We start from the raw sequence: 12,833 nt of genomic DNA on the forward strand, positions 1-12,833 counted from the left end.
TGTATCCCGTCAGGCCTAAAAAGGCTAGCATTTGTTGGACTGTGGCTGGTTTTCCATGTGACAGGATGGATGACTTCTGTGAGGCGATGAGGGTGTGTCCTTCAAAGGAAATTTCACGGCCTAGAAACACAACCATGCGTCTGCAAACTTGCCCCTTGTCTCTCTTGACTTTGTATCCCTGTTCCGCAAGCAAAGTGAGCAAGGAGTGTGTGGCAGTCAGGCAGGCTTCAGCAGTAGGCACAGCCAAGAGAATGTCGTCCACATACTGTATGATGTTGTTTTAGTACAGCGCTGAACAATCCAGGGCTGTCCCGGTAGCCTTGTGGTAGTCTGGTGTACATCTTCTGGAGACCTACCACAGCCACCAGAGCCTTTTGTACTTCATCGGGGAGCCCCTTGACACACCTTGTATTTTCCACAGGGCCTGTATAGCTTCACTGGAATCATGTTTGGCACCACTATGTTGTGCCCACAGTTTGGCTGCTCTCTTCAAATATTCCAGCATTCCTTCTCCAGGGTTCATCTTGATATCTCCTATTCCGTCTATGTTTCTGTCAGTTGGATATTGCTGTCTTAAGGCATCCCACAGATTCCTGAAGGTGTTGATTGGTCTGTGGTCAGGATCCGCAGATCGTATTCCTGCCATCTTAAGTAACTTCTTTGCAACCCGTACCCCCTCTGCTCTTCCAAGGAGGATTCTCATATCTCCAACACAAAGACTTTCTCTCATTGGGAAGCTTTCCAACATTGCAATCCAGTCTTCTGCTCCTCCAGCTAGAGGAGGCAGTTTTCCCATCAATCCATCCATATCTCTATGATCAAAAGGGACATAAGCTGCTAGGCCATTCCCAGCCACGCGTAGGGGCATCTGGGTGTAGTTTAACTTTTTTTTTTCTATCTCGTAAATCATAGGTGTGTCCATGAGATGTTGGAAGACGTCTAGACTCCTGTGGCATCGAGGTGGGCTCGAGGGGAGTCAGGTGTCCTTCAAATTGGCCTGTAAGCACTCGCGCCACTCTCTGGATTGGAGTCTCCACCCATCCATCAGGATCATGACCCATGGTCCAGAGGAGGTGATTATTCACTTCCCTTCTCTCCTTGTCTTGTTCATTATCGCTGTCAGGGTCCCGTTCTCTGAGTCCTTCTCTCTCCAACTCCTCCAAGTAATGCTGACAGTTTAGTCTCATTGATTCTTCCTTTGTTAGTCCTCCTTCCCCTTGCTTTCCATAAGGCACTGGCGGTTCATCCATCAGGGGAGTTCTGGTGTCCCTGAGTGGGTGGAGGCTACACTCCCTTTCCCTGGAACCTCAGTTCTTATTGATGTTCCTCTGGAGGCTGCAGGCGATGGTGAAGCTGATGCAGGTACAGTGAGGCTTGCTCCTGGAGGCACAGATGTAGAGCAGGTGCTCTGGTTAGAGAGAATTCTGCCACAGCAGATGTCAATACTTCCATCCGGTTCAAGGAGTGTTCCATAAGCTTAGCCTGTGATCCTATGGCTCCGGTTGCTTCTCCTGGAAGGCGGCATTCAATGCGGTGTCTCCAGTTCCAATTGACCACCCACCGGAGCTTGCACTGGTATGGGGATGGTTCCTCGGGGAAGGAGGAGTGCGGTATGGAGGGGGAGGTCCTATTCCCTGGAGGGAGAGGTACAGTTGGCTGGGCGGACCCCCCTTCTCTGGAGGAGCGGTTGGTGAAATGGACAGCATGGTTGCTGTTGTTGTTGTTGTTGAGGCAGCAACTGACCCCTCGTTTTTCTCCTTTTTTCGCTTTCCATTTGCCTTGCCTGCTGCCGTCATTATTTCGCAAATAATGTGGTGGTCGCATCTCTGTCTCTGGCCTTCTCCAGTCTCCTATATGCCAATCCCCATTTATGGCTTCCTGCCGTCTCCCAATCACAAAGGGCTTCTCTATGACTTGCAGCTGTGTCAGTCACCATGCACATGATCACTTGAGGGGTGGGCAGCTCAGCTTCCTGGTTGCTGGTGAGGAGACCATGTCTCTCCCATTTCTCCCACAACTTTTCCACTGCTTTCTTTGTCTGTCCCTTGTCTTTTTCACCTACTTTTTCCTCTAGCTTTTGTATCACATGTGCCTTTAACTGGCCCAAATTCATAGGCTGATCTCCCATTATGCTTGTACAGATACACCTTCAGGTGTCCTTTCAATATTTTTCAAATAGATAATACAACCCAAACCAATGTAGCTCAAGAATTAAACCATAAACCACACAATCCACAACTTTCCTAACCCTGTTAGTGTCCTCTCATGTGCAGCTACACGTTCTTCTAATGTCAAAACAACAGGAGGAGGCTACGGCGTGATCGGTTCTTCACTTACTAATGTTAGCGAGATGTCTTCATAAGACAGGTTGGCAATCTACCCAGGGAGTGTGATATGTCTCCCCAGTCACTCATGTCCACGAGACCATCCCACCATTGTTGCTCATGCAACCCAAAATTTACCTCATAGGGCAAATTCAACCCCACATAAAACAACCGCAATGTGAATACCAGTACACAAAAGCAACTTACCTAAAAATACATTAGAAAATCAGTTTGTTTTATAGACAGAGTACTTCACTCCCACTCATGTCTCTTCCTTTTGCTTCTAAAAAATACTTTCACTTTTGTCAAGTGCAGCTTTAAATAAAAAAAAATCTAAATTTTGGTTTTTCAGTTTGTATGGACTTCACCCGAGTAACTGACCCAATCAGTAAGGCTCTGTTTGAGTTAACACCGCTAGGTTTCCACTGTTTGTTGTCTTACTGAGACATCAACATTTCATTTTCACATATGCTCTTTGACACAGTATTTCTTCTCTCTTTTAGGGATTCTACCCTTAGGGACTTTAACGCTTAAATATATTTCTTAGTTTTGATTCTCCAATTTCAGTACATTGTTTACCTTTTCTTTGAGGGATCCCGGTGAGTGACGAGGACTCCAGAAACACAGAGCCGGTCCCGCCGGAAAAAACCTCAGCAATGGACGGCATCGAATTTTCTCCTTTTCTTCCTCAGCAAATCATGTCGGGGTCACAAATTTTGTCAGCACGTTTGTTTATTTGCAAAAGAAAAGTCTGGAGAGAAGCTATTTCTTAATTTGGCATTTATTAAAACATTGGAGGATCAAAACATATCTTGTACAAAGATCTTTTCTATTCAGAAAACCACCATCAGCAAGCTGTTAATCTGTAATCAACATCCTAAAAAAGAATCCTCTTCTTAGCATTACACAGAGTTTTAAATGAGAATGTGCAACTATCTGATAGGTTTCTACAGAGGTGGGGAGGAGCTGTGGTTTAGGCTTAGCTCTCCCTTCGTGTGGAGACAGCGCCCTCGGGGAGGAATCCTACACTTCCTCTGTTTGTAAGTTGCTAAAGTCTCTGCTTCGTTCCCCACAACTGCTACTTCTCCTCTCATGGCCATAACAATACATACTCTCCTCAGTACATGATGTTCTTTCTGAGATCCCTGTTTCAGAATCAGAAATATTTAATTGATCCCCGAAGGGAAACTCTTTTGTTACAGCTGCTCACTATCCTGTCAGTGCACACAGAAATAGAAGTACTAAGCAAAAAATATAATACACTATAATTCAGGTCAGATTAATTAAGTACCAAGTGGGTATAAGTATAAAATTAAAATAAGTGTAAAGTACAAAGTGGAAGCCTGTTTGCAACAGCTAATAAACGTTTCCCTGCAGTCAGCAAGTCTGCAGTATAACACTTTGAATTGTTAAGCCTCATGCCTTGAGTGTGTGTATGTGTGTACAAAAGTTTCAACATGGTATTAATATAATAGGCAAGCAATCTTTGTTTAAGTTTTTGATTCTCACATAGCCCAATATCACAAATCACAAATTTGCCTCAAGGGGCAAATAACATGCAAATCAGTGAGCTTTCGAGGTCTTGGTCGGAGATGTTTTATTTACTGGCTGAATAATCAGCCTGGACAGACTGAAGGTTCAGTTAGCATGATAGCTTACAGGTGAGCTACATTAGCCTGTTTAAATTCATATAGTATCATCTTAGCTAGTTAGCTAAACTAGTTAGCTAGTGTTTATTAATGGTAGACATACAGCAGCTAAACTGTTATCTAATATTAATCCTGTTTATGAGCTAATTTAACTTTCTAAATGTGTCTGTGTCCTAACTTTGTAAGTTAGCTAGCTCGCTAAGTTAGCTAGCCGAGATACTGACAGCAGATCAGTTAGTTCTTCCTGTTGAGCTTTTACATAAAGGTAATTTACTGACCACATGAGAAACAGGCTGAATAATAACGGAGCAGATCGGTCATAAAAACAACAGTAGATAACAGGAAAATAACTTAAATTATTATTAAACCTTTAGCGATGTAAGCGGTAGGTTTACTGTAGCTACGCCATTTAACCATTTCATCTAATAATCTCGTTGTTCTACAGATTTCTGTTCAAATGACTCATTCTGAGCTGTAATGAAACACTTTTGTATCCTGTCGCCATATTGTGACAGACTATCGATAAAATATTTATATTAATATTGTGATGATGAATGATTTCAACCATATTGCTCAAGTCGACACACAAGATAACACATGTAAGAGAATAAAAGATATAAATGACAGACTTTTACTTAATCTACTTCCTACAATCACTTAATACATTGAGAATTGTTTATATAGCTGTTAAGTTGATTCTTTCTGCATTTCAATTATGAATTAATAAAACTAAACGTAAAAAATAAAAAGATCATTTAATTTAGATCTTAAAAAGATTAAAAATGAGTGTAAATTCTCTGAAGGTGAAACTAGAAAGAGTCTTTAACATCACATATTCAGTGAGCCCAGCTGATGGATCCAGTTCACCAGGTGAGTAACATCCAGCTGTGATTAACACGTAGAAACTGAACATGTGCAACACTTCCTGGGTGCAGTTCCTCGCTGTCTGTTCAGATATGGCTGTTGGTTTAAACTTTAACGAGCAGTAAATAAAGTTGAACGGTGAAAGGCCTCTCAAAGAAACACAAACTTAATTCAGTTCAGTTTTCTGTTTAGTTGTTAAAATAATCCAGCTGGATCAGCTGCTGACGCACCACCTGAGTCAGCAACTCGGTGGTTTTAGGATTCCCAGCAAAGTCTGATTATCTGTGTTCGTCCGTTTCTTCGTCTCTTGTTTGAACAGCTTTGATTTGCTCTCAATGAAACGTTTCTGCGCTCTGAGACTTCTACTGAAGAAAGATGACAGGAAGTGCTTTTTGTCCCAGATGTTTTCTTGTTATTTGGTGTTATACTGTAAATGCCAACAACGTCACCATGACAACCAACAACATCATCAGGACGACATAGTCACATGTTCCTCAAAGCATCGTCGTCGTCATCATCGTCATCATAGTTCAGGTGTTCTACAGTCACAGAGACCTTCACAGGTAAAACCTTCAGTGGGAGATAATCCCCAGTGTAAATGTATGGAAACAGTCTGTCAGTGAAAGTGTGTGTGAAGGTGTGTATGTGTGTGTTAATATCAGGATCAGAGAACGACAGCTTTCCTCTGTTCCAGTCCAGATTCACTCTGATCCTCTTAGGCTTCTTCTGCACTCGGAGAGCAGTGGGAAAAGCTGATGGTGACCATGCTGAGTATTCGCCTGTAAAGAACCGTATTCTCCAGAATCCAGACAGTATGTCTGCCTTCCTCTGGACAGACTCTGCTAACACACCCAGAGACAAGTCTTTATTGTCTCCAACCTCGACCTCCCAGCTGTGAGTCCCTGAGTTGAAGCCCTCAGAGCCCAGGACAGAGCCGTAAGAACCCAACCTCTCTGGATTGTCAGGAAGCTGCTGTTTCTCTCCTCGTCTCACACTGGTCAGATCTTCAGACAGGATGAGTCTTAGACCAGCAGTGTTTGGGTCCAGGATCACAGGAGTGTAGGAGACCATGTCCTTCATCTTATTCCAGATGTTGAAGGTCAGGTTGCCCAGGTGTTTGGCCTGGTCTATCAGAGCTCCTGAGGGCAGCTGTGGATCCTCCAGCAGGGGGCGCTGCTGGACTCTCTCCACTGCAGCCTTGTAGTTGAGCAGGAATGAGACGTCTTCAGCTCTCAGCTGCTCCTCTGTGGCTCTGATTGTGTCTGAAAGAGCTACTATCTTTCTGCTCAGAGCCTCCATCTTCTTCTTCAGCATCTGACTCTTCCGCTCCTCTTCCTCCCTCAGTGCAGCCATCCTGGCCTCCTCTTCCTCTTCTAGAAACTGGTGAAGCTTCTTAAACTGCTCCTTAATCTGCCTCTCTGTGTGTCGGGCCTGGACCTTCAGGTGTTCTGCCGTTTGACCAAACTTCACTTTAACTTGTTCAGAAACCTGTAACTTCTTCTTTAAGGGCTCCAGAGTTTCCTGAAGTTCCTTCTTGTGTTGTCGTGCAGCTTCATCGATGGGTCTGAATCTGTGGTTGCTGTGTTTTTCTGAATCTCTGCAGACGACACACACTGGCTGCTGATGGTCCAGACAGAAGAGTTTGAGTTTCTCAGAGTGCAGACTGCAGAGAGTCTCTGAAGCTCTCTGACCTCTCTCCTCTCTGAACGCCTTACACAGGTTCTTTAACGCCAAATTGGAAGGTAATTGCTTTGAATGTCTTCTCTTACAAAGTGGACACTCTTGAGTTTCCTTCTCTGTCCACCGGCTCTGCAGACAGACTTTACAGAAGCTGTGGCAACATGACAGGATGACAGGATCTTTAAAGATGTCATGGCAGACAGGACAGCAGAGATCCTCCTCTAACCTGGAAGCCATTTAGTCTCTGAGTGAAGCTGAACTCGCAGCAGGCAGACGGCTCAGACAGGAAACAGTCAGTCACTCCCTCCGTTAGTGACGTCCCTGAAAGTTACTTTTACTCTGAGTCTTTGTTCTTGTAAAACTCTTGTTCAGTTTGTGGATTCAGCTGCAGGTTGAAGTGGTCGTCCTCCAGTATTCCCAGTATTCCCTCCTGTAGCTGTCCTCTCTCAGTGGAAGTGGTGGTTTTGGTCTGAAGGTGAGTCTTGTCGTCTGTCTCTCAGTGTGTCTCGTCTCAGTGAAGCAGAAGAAGAAACTGTTTCCTGGTTTGTGTAAGCTGAGGGGCGGAGCTTCTTCAGAGCAGGAACTCATAGGATTGGACACGCTCTTGTTTTTCTACCTGCAGTAACAGTAAAATCTACCAATAAAAGTAGTTAGTTGTTAGTAGAAACACTGCATCACTTCCTGGAGTACTAAATGCAGAAACAGCTCAGTATACTCTTCAGTAAACAGTGTGTATTTCATAGCAGCAGTGACAGTTGGGGGGTTATGAGTTAGTCAAAATAGAGAGTTTAAAGCAACGAACATGTAGTTGGGTTCATTGTCTATAATTCTTTGTATTTGTTGAGTTAGTAACATGCAGTAATGGGATAAAAATGCATACAGATGGAGAGGGAGAGAAGGAAAGAAGAAAGAGGTGCATCATGGGAAGTCTCCCGGCAGCCTATAGCAGCAACTACAACTCCGTGACTAACTTTGGCGTGCACGGAGGAGTCACCGTTAACACGTACAAACTGAGATCGATCTGATAGATAGGATTTAAACCAGGTTAGTGAGGTTCCTTTAATGCCAATTACATGTTCCAGTCTCTGTAATAGGATGTGATGGTCAATGGTGTCGAACGCAGCACTAAGATCTAACAAGACAATTACAGAGACAAGTCCATTGTCTGATGCAATTAAAAGGGCATTTGTAATTTTCACCAGTGCTGTCTCTGTGCTATGATGCACTCTAAATCCTGACTGAAAATCCTCAAATAAACTATTGTTATTTAGAAAGTCACACAACAGATTGGCGACTGCTTTCTCAAGGATCTTAGAGAGAAAGGGAAGGTTAGATATAGGTCTGTAGTTGGCTAAAACCCCTGGATCAAGAGTGGGCTTTTTAAGAAGCAGTTTAATTACAGCTATTTTAAAGGATTGTGGTACACAGCCTGTTAATAAAGATCATACTGTATTCCTGTAAAGAAGTGCTAACTAAGGGTTAAGCAGCCTAGTTGGAATGGGGTCTAAGAGACAGATTGATGGCTTAGATGAATTAATCATTGAAGTTAGTTGAAGAAGGAGCAAAGCAGTCAAAATATATATCAGGTTTTACAGTTGTTTCTAAGATTCCTGTGTTTGAAGATAAATCGGTACCGGTTGAAGGCAGGACTTGATCATTTTTTTCTCTAATAGTTAAAATTTTATCATTAAAGAAGCTCATGAAGTCGTTGCTACTGAGGACTATAGGAATACGTGGCTCAATAGAGCTGTGACCCTCTGTCAGCCTGGCTACAGTGCTGAAAAAAACCTGGGGTTGTTCTTATTTTCCTCTATTAATGATGAGTAGTAAGCTGCTCTTGTCGTGTGTGCTGTGTAGTGGTATGTGGACCCAAAGGCAGATGACCAGGAAGCGGTATGAGGTGAAGTAGCCGGATGGCTACCGTGTTTATTGGGGGTGATGTGGTTTACAGGCAGGTACAGGCAGACTGGTTCGGCAGACAGGTAATGAACAGGCAACAGGAAAATGGGTTACTCGCTGGCAGTGGTGGAAACAGGGAGGTGAGTCCAGTGTGGCTAAACAGTCCAATAGGGAGCAGGCAAAGTACAAAATCCAGAATCCAACCAAGGTCCACGGGAGACAAAGAATCAAATCAAAAAGTCAAACTATTACAAGTTATTACGCCTTTCTAATAGGATGGTGAAAGATGCAAGAACATGTCATTTCTCTGCACTTATTTCTGCCCATCAGCACAACCCTAGATTCCTATTTAGGACTGTGGATCAGTTAGTTAACCCTGCCTCTCCTTGTGCCCCTGCTGATTGTGATGCTGATTGTGAAAAGTTTCTTTTGCACTTTGCTGGAAAGGTGGAGTTAATAAGATCTGAAATCACCCCAACCCTGCCTTTTTAGATGAGGATCACCCGCTCAGGGATTCTTTGAGCAATTTTTCTGCTGTTACTCTGAACTCGCAGACATCATGTCTCTTATGAGAGTATCCTCCAGCCGTCTGGACAAAATACCAACTAGGTTTTTATTGGAAGTTATGGATTGTATTGCACCCCTTTTGCTAATTATTTTTAACAGCTCGCTGTCTACTGGCTGCGTCCCTGATTACTTTAAAACAGCTTGTGTCCAGCCAGTCCTAAAAAAACCTGGGCTTGATCCCACCCTCCTGGATAACTATCGCCCAATCTCCAAACTGCCTTTTATTTCGAAGATTCTCAAAAAACTTGTATCTAAGCAGCTTCTTGCTGCTGTGGAAAACAATAATACCTTTGAAAAGTTCCAATCGGGCTTTTGTCAACACCACAGCACCGAGACAGCCCTCCTCAAAGTCACTAATGACCTTGTAATGAATGCAGACGCAGGCATGTGTTCAATTCTTGTGCTGTTGGACTTAAGTGCTGCCTTTGACACTAATGATCATGGCATTCTTTTAGATAGACTGAGGCACTGGGTGGGCATATCTGGCACTGCACTAGATTGGTTCTCATCTTATCTGTCCAATAGGAAGTTCTGTGTTAGCATTAATAACTTCATGTCATCCTTTTCCCATATCAAGTACGGTGTTCCTCAAGGTTCAATTCTGGGACCAATATTGTTCTCCTTATACATGCTTCCTTTGGGTGATGTAAACCGCAGACATGGGATTTCTTTTCATTGTTATGCGGATGACACACAGTTGTACCTCCCTGTCAAGCCCACTGACCTCAGTACGCTGAGTTCTCTGCAGGACTGCCTGTCTGACATAAAACACTGGATGTCGATCAATTTTCTTCAGCTCAGCTCAAATAAAACTGAAATCCTTGTTATTGGCCCCAACACACCACTAAACAAATACTGCCATCTACTGGTAACCTGTCACAACATGTCAAGCCTGTTGCAAGAAATCTTGGTGTCCTGTTTGATAGCAATTTATGTTTTGAGCAACATATCACTAAGCTTGTCCAATCATGTTTCTATCACCTCAGAAACATTGCAAAAATACGATCTATTTTAAATCTTAGTGATGCAGAAACTGTTGTACATACTTTTATCTCCTCACTCCTCGATTATTGTAAGAGTCTGTTCACTTGTCTTAATCGTTCAAACTGTGAAACGACTGCAGACTGTAAACCAGGACCGAGAGGTTTGACCACATCACACCTGTTTCAGCCTCTATACATCGGCTCCCTGTTTGTTTCAGGATTGATTTTAAGATCTTGTTGATTACTTTTAAGGCTCTTCATGGCCCCAGACTATATTTTAGACCTTGTAATCCCTTATGAACCCTCACGTAGTTTGAGATCTTCGGGCAGGGGTCTCCTGTCTGTTCCTGAGTCCAGGATGAAAACTAAGGGGGACAGAGCTTTTGCCATCAGGGCCCCGAGGCTCTGGAACAACCTGCCTGACGACATTAGGTTGTCTGAGTTAGTGTCAGCGAACCAGGTACAACAAAAGACACACACAAATGTCAGGACACTCACAAGACAGGAACAAAACTCAAGACAGGAGCAACATCAGACATGATCCAATGATCCAACACTGAAAAAAGACCGAGACCTGGACTAAATACCCTAGGGAAGGTGAGCCAATGAGACACAGGTGCAAACAATCAAGGAAGGGCCAACAATCAAAACTGGAGGGAAAGCAAATAAAGACAGGAAGTAAAACCACAAGACACACAAAGGAAGGAGAATACTACAAAATAAAACAGGAAATGACAAAACCTTAAACTACAACAGCTTTGGCATTACGGAGGGCCTTCCTACATGTTTTAAGACTATCTTGCCAGGCTAAAAATGGTTCTTCCAGGTTGTTGGAACGCCATTTCCTTTTAAGTTTTCGGGATGTTTGCTATAATTTACGGGTTTGGGGGGTTATACCATGGAGCTAATCTTCTTTGTTTTATTATCTTCTTTTTTAGAGGAGTGATAGAATAGAGTGTCGTTCGCAGTGAGCCTGCAGCACTATCAACTAGATGGTCAATTTGGGAGGGGCTGCGATTTACAGAGTCCTCTGTTATATTGAGACATGGCATAGAATTAAATACAGATGGGAACGCTTACTTGAATCTAGCCACAGCAATATCAGATAGACATCTAGAGTAGGAGTTTTTGCCTTATGGCGTGGAGTCCAGTAACAGCAGTTCAAAAGTTATTAAATAATGGTCCGATAATGAAGGATTCTGTGGAAAGACTATTAAATAATCAATTTCAATGCCGTATACCAGAACAAGGTCGAGGTTGTGGTTAAAACAGTGAGTGGCTTCATGGACACTCTGACAAAATCCAATCAAATCTAACAATGAGATAAATGTGTTATGGTTTACGATCTAAGGACCCAAAAGCAGAACACAGCGGGGTGGAGAGCCGGATAGTAGGTTTTAACAGTTTTTATTTGTACACCAGTACTGGTTGCTGAGCACTCTTCCAGAGCGGGCAGGGGGGGGACAGGTGTAGTTTGCTGGGGACAGGAGTGCAGTCTACCAGCACAGTCCGTGGAGCACCGGCTGGGTTCCAAGGGCGTAGGTGCTGGGTGGGGCTTCTGGATATGGCTCGTGTATCGTGGCAGGCAGAACAGGGAAGCGGCATTGCAGAGATCAGAGAGGACACGGTGGCTGCGATCACCGGCAGGGAATAACTCTGCGGCAGAGACAGACATGGTTACACAAGAGATAACAAATAACGGGTAACAATAAAGTTAACTGAGTCGAGAAAAGAGCCGTGGCAAAGGTGTCGTACGATAGTATGGAGACAATCTGGCGCTGGTTGTGAGGTAGAGCCAGGTGGATATACTGTGATACTGTGGAGACCGATTGGATGATGAACGTCAGGTGTGCCGGTGATCAGCAGCAGGAGGTGAACCAGGGCGCCCGCCCAGCCCAGTACGCCCACACACACATACACACACAGTGACGAACAGAGGACTGACAAGGAACACCAGGAGAGGAGAGCAACACTAGAGCGCACAAGGATAGGAGGAGAGATGTGGCTAACTATGACAAAACGCAGTACTAAGGCTGTCATTATCAACGTCCACATGAATATTGAAATCACCTACAATAACCACTTTATCTGTTTTAAGGACTAAACTTGATAAAAACTCTCAGAATTGTCGGTCTGAAATAAATATTTCACCTGCAGGTGTTTCTCAGGTGTTTCATGTGTCAAAGAGAAGAAAAAAATTAAACCGGCAGTGATGCAACTTTGCTTTCAAAATAAAAGCATACATTTGAAAAGAAATTAACTGAAATTTATCTTTAGAACAACATATTTGTATTAAAAGTGCTCACATATGAAATAACAGGAACGAGTTCTCTAAGCTTTGACTCGACCCTCTCATGATCACATGACACAGTTGATGATTTGACAGAAGTTGTTAGATCAGAACAGCAGTCTGTATCGGCCGGACTGGTTACCTGTGTTTTATATGTGAAGACCTTATGTTAGTTTTCCCTTTAAACCTGCTTCATTTTCATCATAGTTAATCCAGAACTATAATGACTGAAACTGTAACAATAATAATAATAACAATAACAAAATAGTGACGTTAATGTAGTCTTCAATTAAGGCTTGAAAACTTAATTTCTTCGATATATCATAAGAACCAAATAAATAATATATTGTGCATTGTTGACTAAATCTTTGACAGATTTGACTTTTTGTCCTGATCCCAGGACATCTAAAAGAGGATAGGAAGATATTTAATATTATTCTTCCTCACGTGACTTCTTTAGGCTTGAATTTCACTATTTTGAAACATTTTAACAACGCTTTTATTGTGAAATCCCCTACAGGAAGTCACCGTGTGTGGCTCGGCACGGGCTCGGACGGACTCGGCTCCGCTCGGTTTG

At 43.2% G+C, this 12,833-nt stretch overlaps 2 protein-coding genes and 1 long non-coding RNA gene across 4 annotated transcripts in view; 1 reads left to right on the plus strand and 2 right to left on the minus strand.

Moving 5' to 3' along the window:
- pex5lb (peroxisomal biogenesis factor 5-like b) overlaps positions 1 to 12,833 on the plus strand; it is a 60,536-nt gene that overhangs the window by 14,172 nt on the left and 33,531 nt on the right. The window lies entirely within an intron of this gene.
- LOC122886850 (nuclear factor 7, brain-like) lies at positions 3,905 to 7,355 on the minus strand. Its single transcript, XM_044219613.1, has one exon. It carries the CDS (start codon positions 6,752 to 6,754, stop codon positions 5,321 to 5,323), a length of 1,434 nt encoding a protein of 477 aa, XP_044075548.1. The 5' UTR covers positions 6,755 to 7,355; the 3' UTR covers positions 3,905 to 5,320.
- On the minus strand, positions 11,358 to 12,641 carry LOC122886941. The gene is made up of 2 exons (XR_006380442.1): positions 11,722 to 12,641; positions 11,358 to 11,622 (listed from the first exon to the last, which is right to left on the minus strand). It is a non-coding gene; the product is annotated as an uncharacterized LOC122886941 (long non-coding RNA).

The sequence above is a fragment of the Siniperca chuatsi genome, linkage group LG13, assembly GCF_020085105.1.
Source record: "Siniperca chuatsi isolate FFG_IHB_CAS linkage group LG13, ASM2008510v1, whole genome shotgun sequence".
NCBI lineage: Eukaryota > Metazoa > Chordata > Actinopteri > Centrarchiformes > Sinipercidae > Siniperca > Siniperca chuatsi.